Source organism: Pogona vitticeps, chromosome 2 (genome assembly GCF_051106095.1).
Source record: "Pogona vitticeps strain Pit_001003342236 chromosome 2, PviZW2.1, whole genome shotgun sequence".
Taxonomy (NCBI): domain Eukaryota; kingdom Metazoa; phylum Chordata; class Lepidosauria; order Squamata; family Agamidae; genus Pogona; species Pogona vitticeps.
Genome location: NC_135784.1, coordinates 148,844,301 through 148,865,837, shown reverse-complemented (window position 1 = coordinate 148,865,837; position 21,537 = coordinate 148,844,301). Strand labels below are relative to the sequence as shown.

Below are 21,537 nucleotides of genomic sequence, written 5' to 3'. Positions count from 1 at the left end.
AAATGGATGGAGCTAGCTCTCCATCCCAAGCTATTTGAGGGAAAGCAGTTGTCAAGATTGCAAGTGCTGCATGGATAACAGTATTGAAATGGTATTGAAATAATTGTCTTGTATTATGTGAAACATTGCAAGGTGTTAACATGACCCATAGGCGGTGTTGCTAATGTGTCAAATCATTGTAAAGGTAAAGGTTCCCCTTGACAATTTTTGTCCAGTCATGTTCGACTCTAGGGGGCAGTGCTCATCCCTGTTTCCAAGCCATAGAGCCAGCGTTTTGTCCGAAGACAATCTTCCGTGGTCACATGGCCAGTGCGACTTAGACATGGAACGCTGTTATCTTCCCACCAAGGTGGTCCCTATTGATCTACTCGCATTTGCATGCTTTCGAACCGCTAGGTTGGCGGGAGCTGGGACAAAGCAACGGGCGCTCACTCCGCCGCGTGGATTCGATCTTGCGACTGCTTGGTCTTCTGACCCTGCAGCACAGGCTTCTGCGGTTTAGCCCACAGCGCCACCACGTCCCTATGTTAAATCGTTGTACCTGTATCTTACTCCTTCAGCCATTTACACACACGGCATCCTGCTTATCCCACAGATGCATGATCCAGTTAGTCAAAATAAGGACTATTATTTGCCATAATGGCAACTTGCAGACCCCATATTTTACAGGACTGGTACTTTACCACACTAGTAAAAGCAATAGAGATTCCTATTAAAAATATTTTGACCGTTTATAAAGGCTTGTACCTTAGCAGCCTAGCAAAATGATATTGTTGACAGTTGGAGGTGGAGATAAACATTAGCAAAGGGTATAAATAACACCCAGAAAAGACAGCCTGGGCAAGGAGCAAAGGATGAGAGAGAACACCTGTAGAGGGGAGGAGACTCGGCTGGGGTGGGTGTAAGACTTTTTTTTTTCTTTTTTTTTTTGGTAACCTTATAGTAGTATGGTGGTGTGATTCTGTAATTGTTAAGTTCTTGTAATTCCAATTGAAACAACATACAGTATTAAGTTTGTTGAAAGTACTTAATCATACATCTCATTATGTTTTCATTGTTATATTCCTAAAATGTCATATTAAGTTTCTGTAGTTACAGTTTTTGGATATTCAGTAGATAGAGAATGACATTACACATATATCTGCTTGCATATAAATAACAATAATACCAAGTCAATTCTGATGTTTGGGAACCCTTTTCAGAAGTAAGAATACTCAGAAGTAGTTTACCATTCCTTCCGTCTGTGGGAGCCCTGGGACTGTACAGCTGGCCCAAGGCCACAAGGTTATTTTGACCCTGGTCAAAATAACAGCAGCAACAAGAAGCAATTCATGTTTCACATTCACAGAGAGGGAAATTCTTCTTCCTAATCAACCAAAGATTGGGATTTTCCTCATGACCCCTTTTCCTGTATGACAAAGCTACATCTTCAGTTTTTTAGACATTGAAATAAATGGCCAAAGCAATCTATTTTAAGTAGCATTCATTATTATATTGTAGTCTTGCTGAAATCCAGCATATCAACTCAGTTGTCAAAACAGAAAAAGGAAGTGCTTATGGAAGGGAGAAAACTACAGTATGCCTACTATACATGGACCTGCACACCCACCCACCCTTTTGGGGTATGATGGGCTTGGCACGCCATAGGACTATACAGTGGGGTCTTGACTTGAGAACCTAATCCGTATTGGAAGGCGGTTCTCAAGTCAAAAAGTCTGTAGGTCAAGTCTCCATTGACCTACAGTGCATTGAAAACCGATTAATCCCGTGACAGGCCGTTTTTGTTCCATTTTGGTTTTTTTCTGGTCTGTAAGTCAATTCTCAGGCTGCAAGTCAAACCTTAATTTTGCAGCCAGAGAAGTCTGTAACTCAAAAAGTCTGTAAGTCAAGCCGTCTGTAAGTCAAGGGTCCACTGTAAGTGATTATAGTATCTGTAAGGGTAATAATAAAGCCACAGCCCCTTTTAGATTATGAAAACATGCAACACTGACTGGCTGCAGTTCTACCAGCAAAATCAATTTTCTTGAAAATGATATTTTTATAAACACAAATTGAAGTAGGAGTTTTAACAGAGATTTGTTTTAGAAATGTGAAACATGATTGGCAGTCAGATCCAGATGACCATTACAAAAGCATTTTGCATTTAGATTCCCCAGTCTTAAAACAACTTCCACCTATGGTGAAAGGTCAACACTGGAAGGATTTAAGACTGACCTATGGTGCTAGGATAAACTAAAAGGAATTGACTTGAATTGAAATGTATCCGACACAACTAAATGGATTGCAAATGTGTTCTAGATGTTACTGTATCATGGCCAAAATGCTGTTGCTTAGAATAGAAAATTGTAGTAGAGTAGGCCCATTGAATCAATGGGAATTTGGTGAGTTTCATTGATTCACGTGGGCCTACTCTACTATAATTTTCTACTCTAACTGTGACTTATTTCAGTACAGTAAATCACAGTTAGAGTAAGCCCATTTGAATCAATGGAACTTACAGAGAAGTTGATTCCCCAAATACCCATTGATTCAATAGGCCTAGTCTAGTGGAATTTTCTGTACCAAGGAAAAGGATTTTGCCTAATGAGGCACATGATTAGTCATAAAAATATTATCATAAACAGAAAGTGTTACAAAACAGCACTTACTGTTCATCAGCAGAAAATACAGTGCAAATAACATCCAATCTGGCTCAGCAGAGAGGGAGTTGGATTTATATATGTTAACCTGTCGTCGTCCAGTTGTTTAGTCGTGCCCAACTCTTCGTGACCCCATGTTAACCTGTACCCGGATTTATGTCTTTCTGTCTTAGTCATACACATTTGTGTGGCCCAAGGCAAAGTCATGTCTCCCTCAGACAGAGCCAGCCATTCCCATTAGTGAGACGGAAGTCATCATCTCCAGTGGTGGAGAGTTGTGCATGGTGGTGGACCTTCCACTCCCACCCACCCTTTGCTAGTTGAAAAAGCTGCTGCTCCTCTTAAGCTCCCTTTCCCCTGCCCACAGATCCTGGCCACTCCTCAACTGGCTATGTGAATACTGCAATATCTTGGCTCTGTAAAGGGAATACACATAATACTTTGGTTCCATGGATCCTCAGGGCTGAGATATCATGCACATAGCTGGCTGTGGAGCAGCTGGGTATGCACTGGCTAGGCAGCCGTGGGGTCCATATATAAACAGGGATTTACCTCATACGTAGTCCTGCTAAAATAAAGAGGGTGAAGAACCTTGAAAACTGAAAGTTCCCCGTAGGTAACTGAAAGCGATAATCGGTGTGATCAAGATTGGACTGCCAACTGTTTAAATCAGAAGCCTTTGCCCTGGATAAGATGCAGATTATACTTCAGAATAGCCAGCATGTTGCAAGCTGTTGATCAGCCTTGCAATTATCCAGGTACAAGGATTTATCTAGTAGTTGGATCTAATTTCACTAGAAGCCACAAACCATTATCTGATTGCACCTTTTAAAAGCTGGATGTTAGGTAAGCGTAAACATGAAGAAGAATATGACAACAGATACAGACACTGCAGCAGACTTTCCTGACCCCCGCAAAAGAAAAAAATAGCAATATTTTCACAAATATATGCAAAGGATTCTGTGAAGACCTATTAAGTTTACATTTTTAAAAAGTGTCATTCCTATTTAATAAATGACATGGTATCAAACCCATCTTTCTGGCACAAAAATCTGGGCACTAGGCGTTGTAGTCTGACCAGATGTGAAGGTTCTCCACCACTGTCTTAGGTCAACATGAAGTTCTAGACCCGAGGATCACCTCATGCTGTTGCCTTTTAGAGATCCTGACCAGGGGCCAACTGGATCAGTACCTGGATAAGATACCACTAGGACATGCATGTAAAACTCTCTGCTCTTCTATAGGAAAAACAGGACATAAATATAATAAACACAAACACCAAAAACAGCAGCTCCAAAAAATGAACCAAGCAGAAGAGTTAAGATAGAGTTAAGGTACTAAAAAGTTATGGAGAAGCCAGTAAGTGGTGGGTATGAATTGCTAAGGACAAGAAAGAAACCAGTCCAAAAGACATCTCGCTTTTGAAAAACTTTGAAAAAATTGTGTCTCTGAGGTCATTTTTTTAATAACCCACCTAGTTTGGTGGTGGATGATTTTTGTTTATTATTCCAAGACATATCTTTCAACAGCCTGATTCATCAGTCAAACTGTAGGTGATTATACCTGCTGGTTCAGGACTAGGAAAAAATACCCATTCATTTTTAAAGCAGGTCACCTCCTGTTATCCAAAAAGGCTCCATGTCACCCCGCGTTTCCTCCTTCTGTCAGATTCTCCCAGGGGCAGATCACTTCTTTGGCAGAATCCTTGTATGCCCAATGGCTGTTCTCCTCTTCCTCCTCAGAATCTATGGGGTAGATTTTGCTCTCCAAGGGAATGTCCACTTTTATGTGGAAGAAGCTAGGAAGCAAAAGAAACATTCATCACAGCCTGAATATCTTTTCGAGTAAAGGAGTGCATGAGTTGGTTCCCTAATTTGGTTTAGAGGCCAGTTTGTCATCTAAGTGCATCCTGATCTGGTCTGGAGGAATGTGTATCCCAGATCCAAATTGATCTGTAAGCATCCCATTGATTTGCATTGGGAAACTATGATGACTTCAGCTTTTTTTATTTATGTTGGGATGTACTTGAAATTTGGACATGTGATAGACCCTAAAGAGTGCAGTAAATTTGCAACATTTCAGACAGCTACCGTGTTTCCCCGAAAATAAGACAGGATCTTATATTAATTTTTGCTCCCAAAAACGCATTAGGGCTTATTCTCAGGGGATGTTTTAATTTTTTTTCCAGGTACAACAATGTACTTTTATTCAAATACAGTCATGCCATCTTCTTCTGGTTGCTGCACAAGGGTTTCACTTAACTGGGGCTTAATCTGGGGGTAGGGCTTATATTACGAGCCTCCTGAAAAAGTATACTAGGACTTATTTTCAGGGAAACAGGGTAGCTTAAGGGTTTTGCACTCAGGGTGCCCTAAAAATGGCCTTAAAAATACTAATGGGCTGAAGCAATGTGTGGTCTTTGCTGATATGGACACAAATACATTTTTAAATTCACTAGACCTTGTACAAGTCAGTCAGCATCAGGCCAATTTAGCTGGTAACTTGTGACTCAGCAGAACCTGATGCACAGCCCTATTTCAGATTAGTTCCAGAGAATACAGGAAGTCTGCAAACAAGGAATCTAGGACTTGAATTTTGCAATTGAAAAAGACATCAAAACAAGGGCCCATGGAGCAAAACCACCTATCAATGGCTTTAGCAGCCCCAAGTCATTTCTGAAACAACTGGCAGCCCAATCGCTCAAAGCAATGCCTTGCATTCTGATTCTGAAGGCATTCCTGGGAATGTGACTTGCTTCATTTCAAAAGAATTACATTCAGTTGTTTGCCCATCCTCCCAAATCCTTGGGACTTACACAGATGTTGGTACAAGTCCCATCCATTTAATGAGTGTACCACTTGCCATTAAAATTGAATTTAACCTTTGGAATTAATGTTTTAGTTTGTTTATTTCCTGTTTTAACAAGGTATAGGCCACCTTTCTTTTCTGCAGCGGAAGCTGATTTGCAGCTCGTATAAAGCAATGCTCAGTAAAACCCATGTAGCATAAACCTGTTTCCCCAACATTGAGGAAAACCCCACTGCCAGACAGGTCAGCTTCTACGTATGAAAGGGAGGTGGGACCATCCTGTCCCAAAGCAGGGTGTTTGCATGTATGCATGCATGTGATGGGGCTGACACCCACGGCTATTGAGGGACATGGACGCCTGTCATACTGCTCTGCATGTGCTGTGTTTGCTGTATTCTTAACTGCTGGCATGTTTTTAATTGGGCTTTCTATGGTTCACAGTGATTTGGAAATGTTTTTGAAGTACTCTACGCTAATGAGGGTAAGCCACCTTAAGCATCCTGTTGGGCATAAAGCTAGCGTAAAAATTGAAAAAAAAATTAATGTATTTTTCCTGTTTCTTATGGAGTGTGCATGTATACCTGAAAAGGAATTTCAGTTTATTTCACGGCAAAATATAAATTCACAACTGAGTCACTGCATCTATTTCCTATACTGTATATTGGGCCCTAGGGGCCAGTGAGCAGAGCTTCCTATTACAACAAGGACAGGCAACATGTGATCCTCCCGATGTTAGTATGCAACCATTATCCTATTGTGTGGCCTGGGACTGTTGGGAGTTGGAGTTTAAAACTGGGAAAAACCACATGTTCCTCTACCCCGTTAGAGCTTGTGGTCTTACTGGAAAGTTGTCAGTGATGATATTTGTACATAGTGTTTTTGAATGTTCAGACACTTCACAGACATGTCCTACTGTTCATTCCAACAGAGGCGCAAGGGTGACTCCACCCTCTAATATCCCTTAAAGCCTAAAGGGGCACAATCCACCAAGAAACTCACCTGGACAGTTTTTTGGACTTATGTTGCAATTGTGGGTTCAGATCATCCACTGGCTGGACTTTCCCATGAGTCACCACCAGGCACTTGGGTGACAGTGTTGCAAACACGGGTGAGTTCAGACATCCTCGTTTCAAGAACTTGCTGAAGGACAGGTTCCTCCGGGACTTGGGCAGCAGCTTGGTTTCAGAGCTCATAGGATACTGGGAGATACAGCAGGTCCCTGAGTCAGAATCCCTGGAGATCTCAGTGCCTTCTGTAGTGACAAGAGAGGGCTTTACTTTAGGCACGTTAGTATCCCAGCTGACAGAAGTGCTGTTTAGGGTCATGCTGGCAGAAGAGGAGTAGCCAGTGCTGTTTGGCAAAATGATGTGCCCAGAGCACTGAGGAGGACCACGGCAGGAAGAAGGAAGAGTACTGGAAGGAGATGGAGGATCGGAAGTACCAGTATAAATGGCCAGATGAGGAACTGGAATAGTAAGCTGGCACAGCTGCAGAGGGGGGGGAAAGAGGAAATTATTTACATCGCAAGAAGTGGCAAAGGGACTCATGGGAGAAGTGGGTTCTGGAAAGAAAGTGGCTTTCCCATTTTTGGCCATCATACTGTTTGCCCCCTCCGTGCCAAACCCAATAGAGATCTTAGGAAATCTCCCTCACTTACTTCTCTTTCTCTCCAAGGAAGAGACCAGCACCATTGTTCTTATGCGCTGTCAAGTCACTTCCCTTTTATGGCAGCCCTGACAAGGTTTTCAAGGTACACTATGTAAGATGTTCAAGGAATGAAGACCATTGCCCCCCCCATCACCCCCAGTAAGTTTCTGCTCAAGGATAGGAGCCCAGGTCTCATACGACCTCATCTGACACTGTCTCGCCTACACCACATTGGCTTTCGTGACTAGAACTACTAGTCACAAACAGAAAAAACAAAGAGATGCTTCCTAGCCAATACATATGGAAAACGATATATCTAAAACCAGTACAATATTTTATACTAATATTTAAAAATTAATCATGGTGGCCATGATAAAATCTCAATATATATATATTTTTCATTCAGGATACAAACACACTGGTCGGCATGTTGCTTCCAGACAAATGTTTGATTCATGATAATACTAACATGATGTTATTAAACAGTATTAAGAATGCAGAAAGCCAAGTTAGTGCCAGTAAAATAATAGTCTTAATCTCTTAAATCAAGATAGATTGGACCAGATGTCCCTTGTAGCAATCTTTGTCCACTCTGATAATTCTTTTAACAATAGGCATATTATTTTAAAACAATACAACCCCCTTTGTTTTTTGTCTGTTAAAAGAAAAGTCAAACAAACAGCAAGTGTCCATGAAGGAAACTATGTGTGTCAATGATGAGGATGCTCAAGGAAGTTGTCCAGGACAAACTGAGTTGACCTGCATTTTCTCTTCCCAGCACCGAGTGTGGTGTCTGTTGTGTAATACTGTGTTCATGAAATGTTAAAACCAAACAATTGGCTTCTTGTTATTCTGAAGGTTACTCTGAAGAGGATAAATGGGGCTGACATTTTTATATACTATAGTTTAAAAGGAAAAAAAACAATCTAGTAAATGCATATGTGATGCAGCAATGATAAATGAGGAATAAGCTGACAGATGGATGCAAATTTAGAAGGGCAAGTTAAATGTCAGACATGGAGAAGAGTTATTTGGTTTTGGCTGGAAAATCACAATAGGACGTGGAGACGATGAAGTGTTATTGGGGTACTTGGGTGAGTTTTTTAAAGCATGTCTCCTTAGCTCATGCTCAGATTAATGTGAAATGGAACACACAAGCTAGTCATTAGAATTCTATACACTATTATAAAAACTTGAATAGAATTTGTCAAAAAATGTATTCTGAATATTCATATTTGTAATGAAAATCAATGTATTATTCCTTTATGTAGGTTTTCTACATATGTGAAACATATTCAGATTTCCAAATAAGGAAATCAGACAGAGTAGTCCAATATTTTTAATTTCTTCTTTTAAAGAAACAGAGTCTGATATTTCATATAAAAATATGTTGGAATAATGTTTGCTTGAACGTGCTGTAATTGCAAGAATGGTTCTTGACTTTCAGTTATTTTAAAATTTGGTTTCACTATGGTCTCACTCCCTCAGTCATGTCACACTGTGGCTGAAGTCCTATTAAACATTCCCAGCTTTCCTCTCATATAAATCTGATGAGATTTGGTGTCAGAAGCCTTTATATGTACAAGGAAGAAAAGTCAAATAATTAGGTTACCTAGAACAGTAGATCCCAATTTTGGGTAACCCAGGCATTCTTGGCCTACAACTTCCAGAAAACCTAGCTAGCAGAACAGAGTCGTGAAGGTTTCTGGGAACTGCAGTCCAAGAATACCTGGGTACCCAAGGTTAGGAACCACTGACCGAGGCATTAATTCATGAATCATAGAATTTTTAACTGGCAAATTAGTTCAGATGATTTAACTAAATGCTTAGAGGAAAGTGAAATACACATTTTTCTGTACAAACAGGGGATAATTATAGTTTTACAGTATTCATACTATATCTCAGTGCAGTTTATTGACCTTATTGTAGGCAGTGAGTTAATAATCACAAGCTTTGGCCTTATGGTTAGGCAAGGTAGGTGGCTGCCTCAGGCAGCAGATTTGGGATGCCAATAACAGATTGCAAATTGTTAGTTATTTAAATTCAAATGAAGAGGTTGCTTCTCCTCATGGATGACATAATGATTTATGGAAAGACTTACATAAAGGTTACATTTGTGAGCACACTCAATTGAATGATAGTATGCTCCTCAGAGCAGTATAACAATGAGAGCATTGCATGGATGACTGTCTTGCAATAGGGACTGCAACATCAATACATATACTGTATACGTATATAAATCTGCTGCCTGAGGCAGCCACCTACCTTGCCTAACCATAAGGCCAAACACTGATGATCTAGATAATCAGAAAATGATCTCACCTTTTAAAAAATCCAGATACCATCACACACATTACTAGAAGTGTTTACAACTCTTGTGGGCAGATATCTGGATTTTTTAAAAGTTGAGATCATTTTCTGTTTATTTTAGAGCATCAGTGTTTTTAGCTATCTCTGGCTTCATCCCATCTTCAGAGAAGCCATTGATGCATTATGTCACATATGAGCTACCCGTGGTGAGCTGCAGTGTCCTTTTTTCTGTAACAGGATCCTGTCACATCTAAATATCCATGCTAGGTCTCTCACCCTGTGAGACTGTGATACATTTTAGTTTTTTCTCCTGCTTTGAACTAAGGAGGTTCAACATAAAGACACACATTTTGTGACATGACTGAAATAGTAGGTCCAGTGGGTCCCATATAGATGCATCTGTTTACAGTGCAGATCATGCTACTTGCTCTATAAGAGCATTATCTGTTTGCATGTAACCAGGGGTGTTGGTTTATAATAACACATCCTCTTTTTCCTAACATGTTCCTAAGAGGTCTATCAAAAAAACAAAGGCTGCTAGGGAACAAATTGCCATTAGAAGGACTGCAGTGGATTCCTGCAGAGTGGCCTATTGTGGGGTGGCTGCTGGGAGACAAATGTTCTCTCTAGGGTGGCTGCAATTGTGGAACTCGTATCCACAGGTGTGTGAGCTTTGTTTCTCATGTAAGCGGTGGAGTCAGAAGACCTGGGTTTGTTGTGGAGCTCAGAACTTCAGGGGCTCACATTGTGAGGTTGTAAAGGACTTTTCTGAGCTTCTGTGGCGCAATGAGTCTCTATAGTATAAAGTGGATCAAAGTTTACTCTGGAATGCATTATCTCATTCCTTCAATTATTTATACCTCATGTTATTATTGGCATGAGGATGTCTGTCACATTTGACAATGACTTCTGAGCACATGAAGCATTTGATAGGACATGCTATGCTGTCGCATAAAGGATGCTTTTCTGGAGATATGGACCATTGATTTGGGATAATCCAAAACATATTTTTTAGTCTACACCTCTAACCGTCCTCAGTTTCTCTGTACATTGCCCATTAATGCTATGGGTATACTTGGTAATCTTGTACACAAGACTGGCACTGGAATTGTTATTGTACGCCATCACATGGAGGCAGCTAACTAGAGCGTTGGGTGAAAGATTTGGGGTATCCCAAATTTTAAGTCAAGGGCCTACCCCTTCTACAAATAGAAGGGAATTTGGGGAAATTGCCCATTTTTATTTAATTTATGAGGTCAGAAAACTTCCAAAATAAAAAAAATGCCAAATCTATGTTTTTCTCTTTTAAAAAACCCCTACACCACTTCTACAGATTATAGTTGTCATCATCATAATATGTATGTCCAGAATCAAAAAGAGGTCATAACCATCTCCAGTACAATATACAGTTCAGAAAGCATTTATTTGTCAGATTTTGTACTTCTCTAAGTTTTGTAGTTCACATGTTGACTCAAAGATGAAAAAAGAATTAATATAAAATTACTATATTTGGAAATGAAAACACTGTAAAAAAAGGAAATAAACCAATGTATTATTTAAAAATACCACTTAAATATGATTTGATGCAGTTTTTTTAAAAAAATGCAGTTTAATGTGAGAATGAGATGCCGCAGAATTATGAGCAAACCCATGTGAAACTGATGAGACTGGAAATAGATTGCTTTCTCCAAAATTCAGTTGGAGAAGAAAAACATGAGTAAGGTCAACCATATAGCCATTTTTTCTCCACCTGCCAGCTCCCTATGTAACCCTGCATGTGTCCAAATTTGCACCCAGTCCAAAATACGGTACACAAAGGGGAGTTTACAAAAGGGCAAAGGCTTATGCCATCATCCTTACTCAATCACAAAAGCAAACAGGGTTCCAGTCTTTATTTAGTGTATTTTAAAGTTATAGTTTGTATAATCAATACAAAGTGTTTACTTATATCCATTAATCAGTGTAAAGTATCTAAACAAATTGCATAGAAAGTTGTGTAAAGTATTGAAACCTGGTTTTATTTTTGTCCCGATTTTCTTTATTTTCATCATCACCATTGTTATCTTAGAACTGCAGAGCTGGAAGGGACCCCTTTCATTGAGTCCAGCCCCTGTCAGGGAGGCACAGTGGGGAATTGTCACCTATTTTCCTTTTCCTTTTTTTTCTTTTTCTTCCTTGCTCTTTCTTCTTTTTTCCTTTCCCCATCTTGGACTTTGTGATTAATTTGGATTTTATCTCAGTTTATTTTTATGTTATACGTAAACCACCCAGAGTAGACACATTCTGGATGGGCGGTATATAAATCTAATAAATAAATAAAATAAACAAATAAATTGAGATTCCAACCTCTGGCTCTGTAACCAGATGCCTAAACCAGTGGTTCTTAACCTTTGTTACTCGGATGTTTTTGAACTGCAACTCCCAGAAACCCCAGCCAGCACAGTTGGTGGTGAAGGCTTCTGGGAGTTGCAGTCCCAAACTCCTGAGTAACCCAAGGTTAAGTACCAGTGGCCTAAATCACTGAGCTATCCAGCAGTTCTATATTTTGAAGAATGCTTTCTTCATTAAGTCTATCTCAACCAAACACCTAGGCTCCACGTGCACAATGGGAATAACATCATAATTAGGAATGGATTGCTACTGATTAAAAGATTCTTTTTGCATTTTTAGGGCGCACACGGCTTTTGCAGAATGGAAAGAAGTCACATGTGGGAACCTGCCGCCGATGATGAATTCATTTCTGCTGTGCAGGCACACCCCTCTCCCCCAGGATTCCTGCTACAGTTTTTAAAAAGATCTAATAGGATCCTTTCTAAATAATTTTCTTCTCTAAGCTAAAAAAAGGAAGGTTGCAAGTTTTAAGTGGTAGCTGATTAAAGTACAGTACTGGACAGTGGTTCAGACTGCCCTGCCTGTCCATGATAACCTTCTTTAAAGACACTTCTCTGGCTTCCATGTTCTGGTGAGACAAGGCAGGTTCGTTCTGGAGAGAGGGTGCTGTCAATGGCGGCATCTCATCTTTAGGACTCCTCTCCAAACAGAACTGAGGTATGTCTTTTTTTTACATTATTTCATTAGGCATCACCTAATGTTCAATAAGACTTCTAACTGAGCTTTTAAAAAATCCCAGTTTTTTAAAAAATATTGTTTGAATCCCTCATTTTTCTTATTTTTACTGTAGTATAAATGTTTAGGCTAGCATTCCACAGACACAGAGTTCAGTTTTTGAAAGCTGACAATAGTAGTTTATCTTTTGTAATAATAATGTGGTGACATTTACACCTTGTGTTTTAAATAAGTTCTCTACAGGCCTGATTTCTATGCATGCTGTAGAACAGTGAGGTAGACAAGCATGCAGTGATGCTTAACGTCTGCTTGTCCCCCCACAAGAGCATGAATATTTATGGACATTTAGAGGTAAGACTTACTTCTAAGTATAAGTGAATAGGATATGGAATTGAGTACTTAAGATCAGGGTTTAAACGATAAGTGTCTAGAAATTATTACCCACTGTTATTGTTGCACTTATAGGCAGCCAGTGAACCTAATTAAACCATCACTTTTACAAGATGCCACCAGATCATCTAGGCATGTAAGCAAGACTTAAGGTTGACGCAACAAGTAGATGGTCACATGATTTGAGGACATGGCAACATTGGTCTCATTCAGCAATAACAAAACGTATTGTGGCATATTTTAAACTAATTAATTGATTTCAGTATGAGCTGAATCTTAACCTACTTCTTCAGACACATGAAGCACCCTATGTATGTGAAGGTGGATTGCAATCCATAAAATCTCACACTGAAGTAAAATTTGTTGGCTTCAAAGGTGCCACAATACTGTTCTTGTTCTTGTTGTGACTTAATTTGGCACTCACTTAAAACCATGCTTTTCCAAGTTTTCCTGAAGCATTTCACTTATCAGTTTTTAAATATACACTTCTCTCTTCAACAACACTGGGCCAGACCACAGTGTAGCTAAAAATCTGTGTAAAATTCTTATGTCCCCCAAAAGGTAAGTACAAAGCATAAACAGCTGATTAACACACAGAGAACAGTTCCCTCTATTGGGGTTCTCTTCCATAGTGTTGACAATCTTTCCCATACAGTAATGTGTAATGAGCCTTAAAGATCCTTATGTCCCCCTGGTCTAGAAGCTGAAATAGAAATGTAGTGTTTGGGGGCAAGTAGACCACTTTGACACCTTCTGTGTTGAATCCATGGAGTTCTGGATGACTAGAGGAACAATATTTATTTAATATATATTTATTTTTTAAAATCCATGTATAACCAGAATTGTGCTGTTCAGACCTGTGCCATTCAAGGGAGAAGTGTACATTGTCACCAATATTTTGAAGATGAAAAGTGATACAAACCAAAAGGATAAAGGCAAAAACATGAATGAAATAAAGACATATGGAAAACAGGTAACAACATGACAGACAAGCAGAATGATGGTGTCATTTCTAGTTTTATTTGACCAGAGAAAATAAAGGAAACAAAAACATGACAAATCTGGGTGGGGGGAAAAATAGAGCAGCATTTGGAAATTCCAGTGGAAGTCTCCTGCTTCTTGTTAACAAGACAGTGAAGCCCAAACTGTCTTGGACATTTACCAAAAAATGACAAGCAATGATAGCATATGTACATCAACTTTTGCTGTTGTAAAAATAGCAGATTAGGAAGACAGGACAGCACTAGAGATTAACAACAAGTTTACAGTTATGCTGTTTTTTGAGTTTTTAAAGGAATAATAGACATTGTTGCATTTTCAAACTTGAGATTTTTAAGGATTTCTGCTTGAAATTCTAGCAATGTTCCTGGGCTACATTTAGGCTTCTTTGATCTAATAGAAGATCACTTCTAACTGTTTTAAGATCACATTCTTGTGATTTTCCCATGATCTTTTGGCAGTGTTTTTCTAATTTTGCTGCTATCCCAGGGATACCCAAAGTTGTCTGATAACTTTGAGAGAGTTGATGAAATGGAGTGCTAAAGAGGATAGAACTTCAAGAATGTTCAAACAGATGCATCAGATGACAAAGATAGAAATTATGTAGCTGAACCAGCCTGACAGAAAAACAAATTGGGTGGCAAGAACCTAGTGAGAACTTAAATGCTCATTAATTCCAATCATTGTTCCTGGAATATTTTGAATACTTTTTGAGCCAAATCATGCATATGGAAAGAACTTATTGCAATTTGCCTCCAAATGTTATGTCTTCTGCAAAACAGTGCAACAGGATTTCAGCCATCAACTGGCCTAGCCAAACCTTAGCACCCATCCCCTGCTTCTCCCTTATTCTGCACTGCTCCTCTATCAGCTAAGAAACATGATGATGTTACCCAAGGAAGGGAGATTTTCAGTAAAATACTTCCTGCTTCTATACCATAGCTTGATTGGCTGGCAATGAGACTGATTACCCACATGTCTGAGAAGCTATGGGATAGAAGCAGGATGTCTTTAATGACTAAAAATATCTTTTAACTGTTGACAACATCACTCTATGCAGGCATAATTCATAGAATTAGATTCTGACTTAGGTGGGCCTGTCAATCTTCGTAGGGAGGGACTTGATCAAATATCCTTGAGTTCCACAAACACAAGACTGAAGTGAAGCATAACAGCCAATGCCACCCCATGAATTAACTCTATGTAAAGAGACAGGTAGGACTAAGTTGAGTTAGCCCAAGCTTGGTGGGGGAGTGCTCCACTTGTCCTAATGGATTAGCCACCACTGTATTTACATTGACAGGTCTATTTTCAGCATCTATTCTCACAGGAGCTCAGTAGAACTAGGGTAGCCTGGGATAAGACAATCATGTAACATGCTATACCCTGCACAAGTTGTTTTAATAAATCACCACACAACTGCTCATAAGAACAGGCCTTACACATCCTTCCTATATGGATCTCTCTCCTTTGCACTCCAGGAGCAGTATGCTTCCTTGTAAGAAACAGGGCCAGCCCTATAATGAGGTAGAATGGTGTGGCTATCTCACCTCAGGAAGTGGATTCTCACAATTGGAAGAGGGATGCAAATTGTTGTTTTATTACCAGCAATGTGGAAAATGCGCTTATAGGATTTTTGCCTCATGAACCAAAACAACATGGCTGGCTTTGGGTTCTCTTTGCTTTGAAGTAACATGCTTTTGTTACCCCTCCTCAGGTAACAACATGTCTCAGACCTGCCCTTCTAAGAGATGACTGGCCATGTTTCCACAATAAAAAGCAAAGAACATTTGGGACTAGGAATTAGCTGGGGAAAATGTTCTTCAGTTGTTAGTATATCTTTAATAGAAAACTAGGTGGTTCCTGATGAACTCTAATCAGCTTTATAAGTATTCCCTTAAAAACAATCGACATTTGAATCTGGACACCTGACACTCCTCTTGTTATACCTGTGCTGGCTGATACTCATAACACTCTTAAACACATTAGCATATGCCTTAAATTGTTCAGAGCATTTGAAATGTACGTCATATATTGCATATTTATTAACCAGGACCAAGAGCAACCCTTAGTTCCAAACTAAGAACCTGTCCACTCTGGCATACAGCTTTGTTTAGCCTACGGGTACTTTCACCAAAATGACACTGAGGAGACAACCCTGCGGTGTGTTAGGTGGGTTGTGGCATTAAAAGAGAGGGTAGAGAAACCTCCTCCTCTATTTTCATCTTCTTTTCTTTTTGATGTTTTCCTTACCAACAAAGTAAAATTCTACAGCCATGCCAGGTTGATGCGTTGCCATTTTGATATGCCACTTGCTTTTTTTAACAAACTAAAAACAGAAAGTCACCCCAGCCTCTTGAATGAGGTCTAAGAGAAAAGACAGGGAAGGGGGCTATGTTACTTCCTGGCTCCACTCCAGGAAGCAGAGCCCTGGCCAAGGAGAAAGGCTGGAAAAGGGGGAGATGGTTACCTCCCTTCTGTCTCCCCAACCTTCACTCCGATGTTCTCGGGACTGCAACAAATTTCCCAGTGTGGACAGGCCCTTACACTCACTAATAATGATTTAAATCCCTACAAATTTCACAAGGCCTTTTCTAAAAACAACATGAAAACAATCCACTCTTGATTAATATTTCACCACTAGAATGGTAAGGTGATTAACCCCATCGTAATAATGAATCAGGGATGCACATCTTTATATAAGATTCTCCACGATTCTTATTCTTTCTCCACAGTATCTGAACACCATCTCAGCCCCTGAACTTTTCTCTTCCAGTAAAACAACAACAACCAGGCAATGTGGTTGAACCTCCAGCTGTATAGCTGGAAACCAGATTCAGCTTCTGTCTTGTGTCTCACGGCACATTCCCCCCCCCCACACACACCCCAGGCCCTTTCTTCCATTACTTGCGGGCAGGGAGAGAAGAGGCAGCCAGTTGCCATGGCACCTAGACTTTTGAATTTTTAGATCTGGGAAGGATGTTGCCGGCAGTTTATAGAAAACATTGTTTCCTTGGCTTGTAAAACGAGCCCATTTGATACGGGAAGAGTCACTGTGAAGCTCACAAGGCAACTCCTTTGCCATCTGTGTTCTACGATTTTATCAGCAAGGGCTTATGAAGTGACAGTGCTCTGGATGCCATGGCAACAGCACTGCTGAAGGAAGGAGGGATGGAGGCAAGAGAGAGAGACAGAGAGAGAGAGAGAGAGAGAGAGAGACAGACAGACAGAGAAGAAGAAGAAGAAGAAGGGTTTCATTAATAGTGAAGCACCACTGGCATCTGCAGGCCAGGGGGAGGAAATGCAGCCGTACATGCGCGGCCAGCATCCCAGGGACTCTGCTTGATCTTTCCCATGCAACGTGCTTTGCAGCATCTGGGCCTCCCTACTTAGCAGGCGGGGCCTCCTGTTTGAGCTGGCTTCTGCGATCCAGCTTGCTCATAACCTGGGTGATGTCCACGTTGGCCGCTGCTTCTTTGGCCTTGGCCTCTTCCTCCTGTTGCCTCACGATGACCGGACTAGGGCTGGAACGGAGGTGTTTGCGAGCGAATGGATTATTAGAGCTAAAAGGAAAAAAGAAGGCAAGAACAAAACAAGGTTACTGATGGAGGATGACAGGGAAAAGCGAATATATTGGGAAGTGGCTGGAGAGGCAGGGGACATAGAAGATGGAGGGGGGGCGGTGAATCACATCAAAGCAGCTGTGTGCTGACGGAGTAATCAGCAGCTGTTTACAGAATCAATTATCCAGGGGTAACTTTCTTTAAACTCATTGATTTGTTTATACAGACAAGAGATGAATCAGGGGTTGAATCAAATTGAAAACCAGAGGGTAACTGCGGATGAGGTAGGGTTCACACTTTGCCTTTCTTTCATCCAAGCTAAAGGCACTTTAGTTATGCAGCACAACTACAGTGTGTACCTTGGTGCTCCCCACTTTGCATGGCAAATGAGTTTGTAACCTGTATGCGCACCAGCATTACACACTGCAACCCCTTGCAAAAAAGCACATGAAGCAGTCTATGAATGGGAAAAAACAAAACACCCATATACTGTACTGTACAAGGGTTTGGAAACTGACTAGGCTCAGACTGAGGGACGAGACCATGGTTTGTCTTGTGGGGAAACATTCATATAAAATTGGTCTACATGCAGCAAACATTTCCCAAGTAAAATATGAAGCTGTTCTTAATGGGTCCAGTTGCAGAGGCAAAGTGGCAATTGGGCAGCATTAACTGTTCCAAAGAATAGTATGAGAAAACTGAAAATTATCCAAGAGGGCCATCAAGGGGGTATAGCTGAAACATCTTGAAATTTCTTGAAGAGGCAGGCTGAAATTAGCAATTACTGCTAGAAGTAGTAACATCTGCGTTGCTATGTAAAAAAAAAAAATCTCTGGACAAACGAACCCCTTTTCTAGAACATAATAACTGATTCTACAAAATTGCAATCTCAAATCCATACCAAAGCATAACAACAACAGACACTAACACTGCTGTTACTAAGCTTGACAGCTGAATTCTGGTCTACCCTACAAGGAGACAAGCAAAAAGGTATCCTTTGCTCTTCAACCTACACACAGTCACAGATGTGTTTTCATGGTTATAAGACGGCAGCTGGCCACTTCCTCAAACTTTGTACTCTGTTATTTCTATACAGCTGGTCTCCGTCACCTATATGACATGACTTTAGTATATCTGTTTCACCCTTGAAACATGTTTATCAGTACACAGTGGATACTGCAAAAATGAAACTTTAATCTTTAATTCTCCAACCTCCAAATGAAAATGATGGCCTCTGGAAAGAAGCCATGTACATTTTTCTGGGTATTAGATTACTTATCAGGTTGATGACAGTCAGGTCTTCAAAAATTTCAGGTTTTTTTTTTTGAATGAGAAGCTTCTTATATGGACATAATAAGGCCAATGATTTCTAGAATTATGGATCCTGGTTTTCTGACTGACCTGCTTTAAAACTTTTCCCAAGTAGGGTGGTAGCTCAGCTTAACCACAGAGCAGAAATACATGACTGAAGTGACCCTCTGGTTGCAAAACTGAAAAGTCATAAAACTGTTTTCTCAACAATATTTCAGTTATGCTTCCTGCCATTCCAGCATCCTTGATTTGGGAAAAGGATGATTTTCCTTCAGTTATAGCCCACATACTTAAAATATAATGTTCTACTCAGCTACCTGGAGAAACTGAAAGATACCTTGGACATATGCATATCACAACCTTTTGCTATAAAACTGAAGACTGAGCCACCTAACACCATGTCCTACATATTACAGCAGATCTTTAAAGAAAAAGGCATCAAAATTCCAAGTTGGAACTTTGATCAAAATATGAAATTGCTTTTCTTTGGCTTTTGCTCACACCAATATGCTTTCAAACCGTATGACTTAACCCACTACCACAAATTCTGTTGGCATTATGAACTTGTGTTGTTGAAGTTGAAAGGAGCCCTTAGTCTGAGCTTTCTGTTCTCTAGCTGGTGGCCAAAGAACTAGACTTTTATTTTGTTGCACAAACTGGCCCTTTTATAATCAACCAATAGGAAGGGAATTGTGAAATTGGGCATTCCTATTACAATAACAATAACTATGTGCTGTCAAATCAATTCCAACTTCTGATGTCCCTTTCTAGGGTTTCCTAGGCATATTCAGATGTGGGTTACTATTTCCTTCTTCTGGAGTGCCCTGGGACTTTGCAGCTTGCCCAAGGCCACAAAGGCTATCTCTTCTTTTATAAGGCTCAGCAGGGAATCTTACTCCCAATGTTTGGCTCCAGAGCCAGACAACTGTAACTTACAGAGCTATCCTTAGAGCTGTTTAAATGATATATGCACGTTACATATGAAATCAGTGATGGAATATGAAATTTCATACTACTACATTTTTGTCTCTTTCCTTGCAAATTATAATAACGGCCGAATTGTTAACAATATCCACTGGGAATGAATCCTATTGTCCTGAGAAATTGCTCTCTTTTGGTAAATATAGTGGTTCTTCCCCATTCTTTCCTTCTCCTTCTCTTTCAAGTTTTTGGCCATGTTGAATACAGATGAAGTAGATTCACTATAAGAATATTGTTATATTGAAGTTTTGGGTAACAGTTGTTTGCTATGAAGGAAGTAGGAAGGAAGTAATTATCACTTTAGAGACTTTTAGATATGATAGGCAATAGCTATGAGATGCACACCTGGTATAAGATGAAACGGACACAATTCACAAGAACATTACAGCCTAACCAAAAGGTTCAGGTTCTGAATTCTTGGCAACTTTCCAAAGTTATTCTAATCTTGAAACTTGGCAAAGATCCTGATGGTACTGACTCATTACATTCTATCCCAATGATTAATCAAGGGCGCCAGAGTATTTACCAATATCTTGGCAGACAGACTGAGGTCTACTGCTCCAAATTATATAAAAAATGAACAATTTCATTTTATAAGATTAAGGCAAATTTCAGGCCTAACATGGTAACTTGAAATCTAATTTCATATTGCATGTCATTGCTTCATGTGACATCCTGAAAACCTTCAACAAGCATGAGTAGCAGTACATAATTGAAATGTATAAGGCAAAGGAGATGGGAACATCTTTATTTCAATCCTTCTCTCCCCCTATTCTAAGCAAATGGCGTTATTCAAACCAATGACATTAACCCCTCCCCCACTGATATTATACAGGCCACTAAGCAGAGATGCCCCCTCCCTATTTTTATCTGAATTCACCATAGAGCCATCAGCTAACATTCCATGGCTAAACTCCAGTAGTAACTCACAACTAGGTAGGCTTATTGAATCAAGGGAACTTACAGAGGAGTTGACTCACCAAATTCCCACTGATTCAATGAATCTATTCCAGTTGTGACTTGCTACGGAATTTATTTATTTATTTAAAACATTTGTATCCCACCTTTCTCCTTAAAGAGAACCCAAGGATTTTAGCCTATGCACTCATCTGGGGATTAGAGCCAAAATCTTTCTGCTGGTAACATCACTAGTAATTGTTTCTAACCCTTGAAAGAAATACCCCAAGTGTTTAAAAAGAGAGGCTACAAAGGGTAGGTTAGGGATGTTGAGAAGTAAAAGAAGAAGGGCTGCACTATTATTGGGACCCACTGCTTCCTTCTCAGCCCACCAGACACAAAGCAGATACAAGCCCAGCTGAAAAAAACAGCAGAGGGGAAGCAAGAAGCAGAAAAAAATCTTCATTGCTTATTATATAAAGTTTTTATTTGCTGCTTTTTCACAGTACAAGGTACTCTCTCTCTCTCTCTCTCTCTCTCTCTCTCTCCTAAAAGTGTTCAGAGGTATAAAGAGAGCAGATTAACTTCAGACTAGAGATGTAACACTTTCTCCTCAAGGGATGGCTTGGCACACTGAGAGTGTGACTATGTGGACAAATAAAATGGGAAACCAGGACTGGAATGGTCAGATTTGCATTACAGTATTTTCAGTTGACTTCACAGTGTGAATCAACACAGAGTTTTTCTACCCTAATCTGTAGGGTTTTCCCCCCTCCACTACTGGGGCTTCTACATTTTTGGAATTGAATGCATTTGCATTGATCGGTTCAGGCAAAGTGATTGCTTGAATTGATGTGAAGGAGTTTGTAGTCATTGTATCTGAAGCCATTCCAGCTAATTATAGCTGAGGAAGAGAGAAGGAGGCC

The 21,537-nt window shown here is 40.0% G+C and overlaps 1 protein-coding gene across 1 annotated transcript in view; it reads right to left on the bottom strand.

The window, feature by feature from the left end:
• Window positions 1-2,377: 2,377 nt before the first annotated feature.
• RGS9 (regulator of G protein signaling 9) overlaps window positions 2,378-21,537 on the bottom strand; it is an 82,015-nt gene continuing 62,855 nt past the window's right edge. Inside the window, exons 17-20 of the mRNA XM_020806442.3 lie at window positions 17,305-17,422; window positions 6,447-6,934; window positions 2,782-4,437; window positions 2,378-2,727 (exon numbers count right to left, since the gene is read on the bottom strand). Of these exons, the coding sequence (XP_020662101.3) occupies window positions 4,281-4,437; window positions 6,447-6,934; window positions 17,305-17,422 (763 nt within the window). The 3' untranslated portion in view covers window positions 2,378-2,727; window positions 2,782-4,280. The remainder of the gene's footprint in view (window positions 2,728-2,781; window positions 4,438-6,446; window positions 6,935-17,304; window positions 17,423-21,537) is intronic.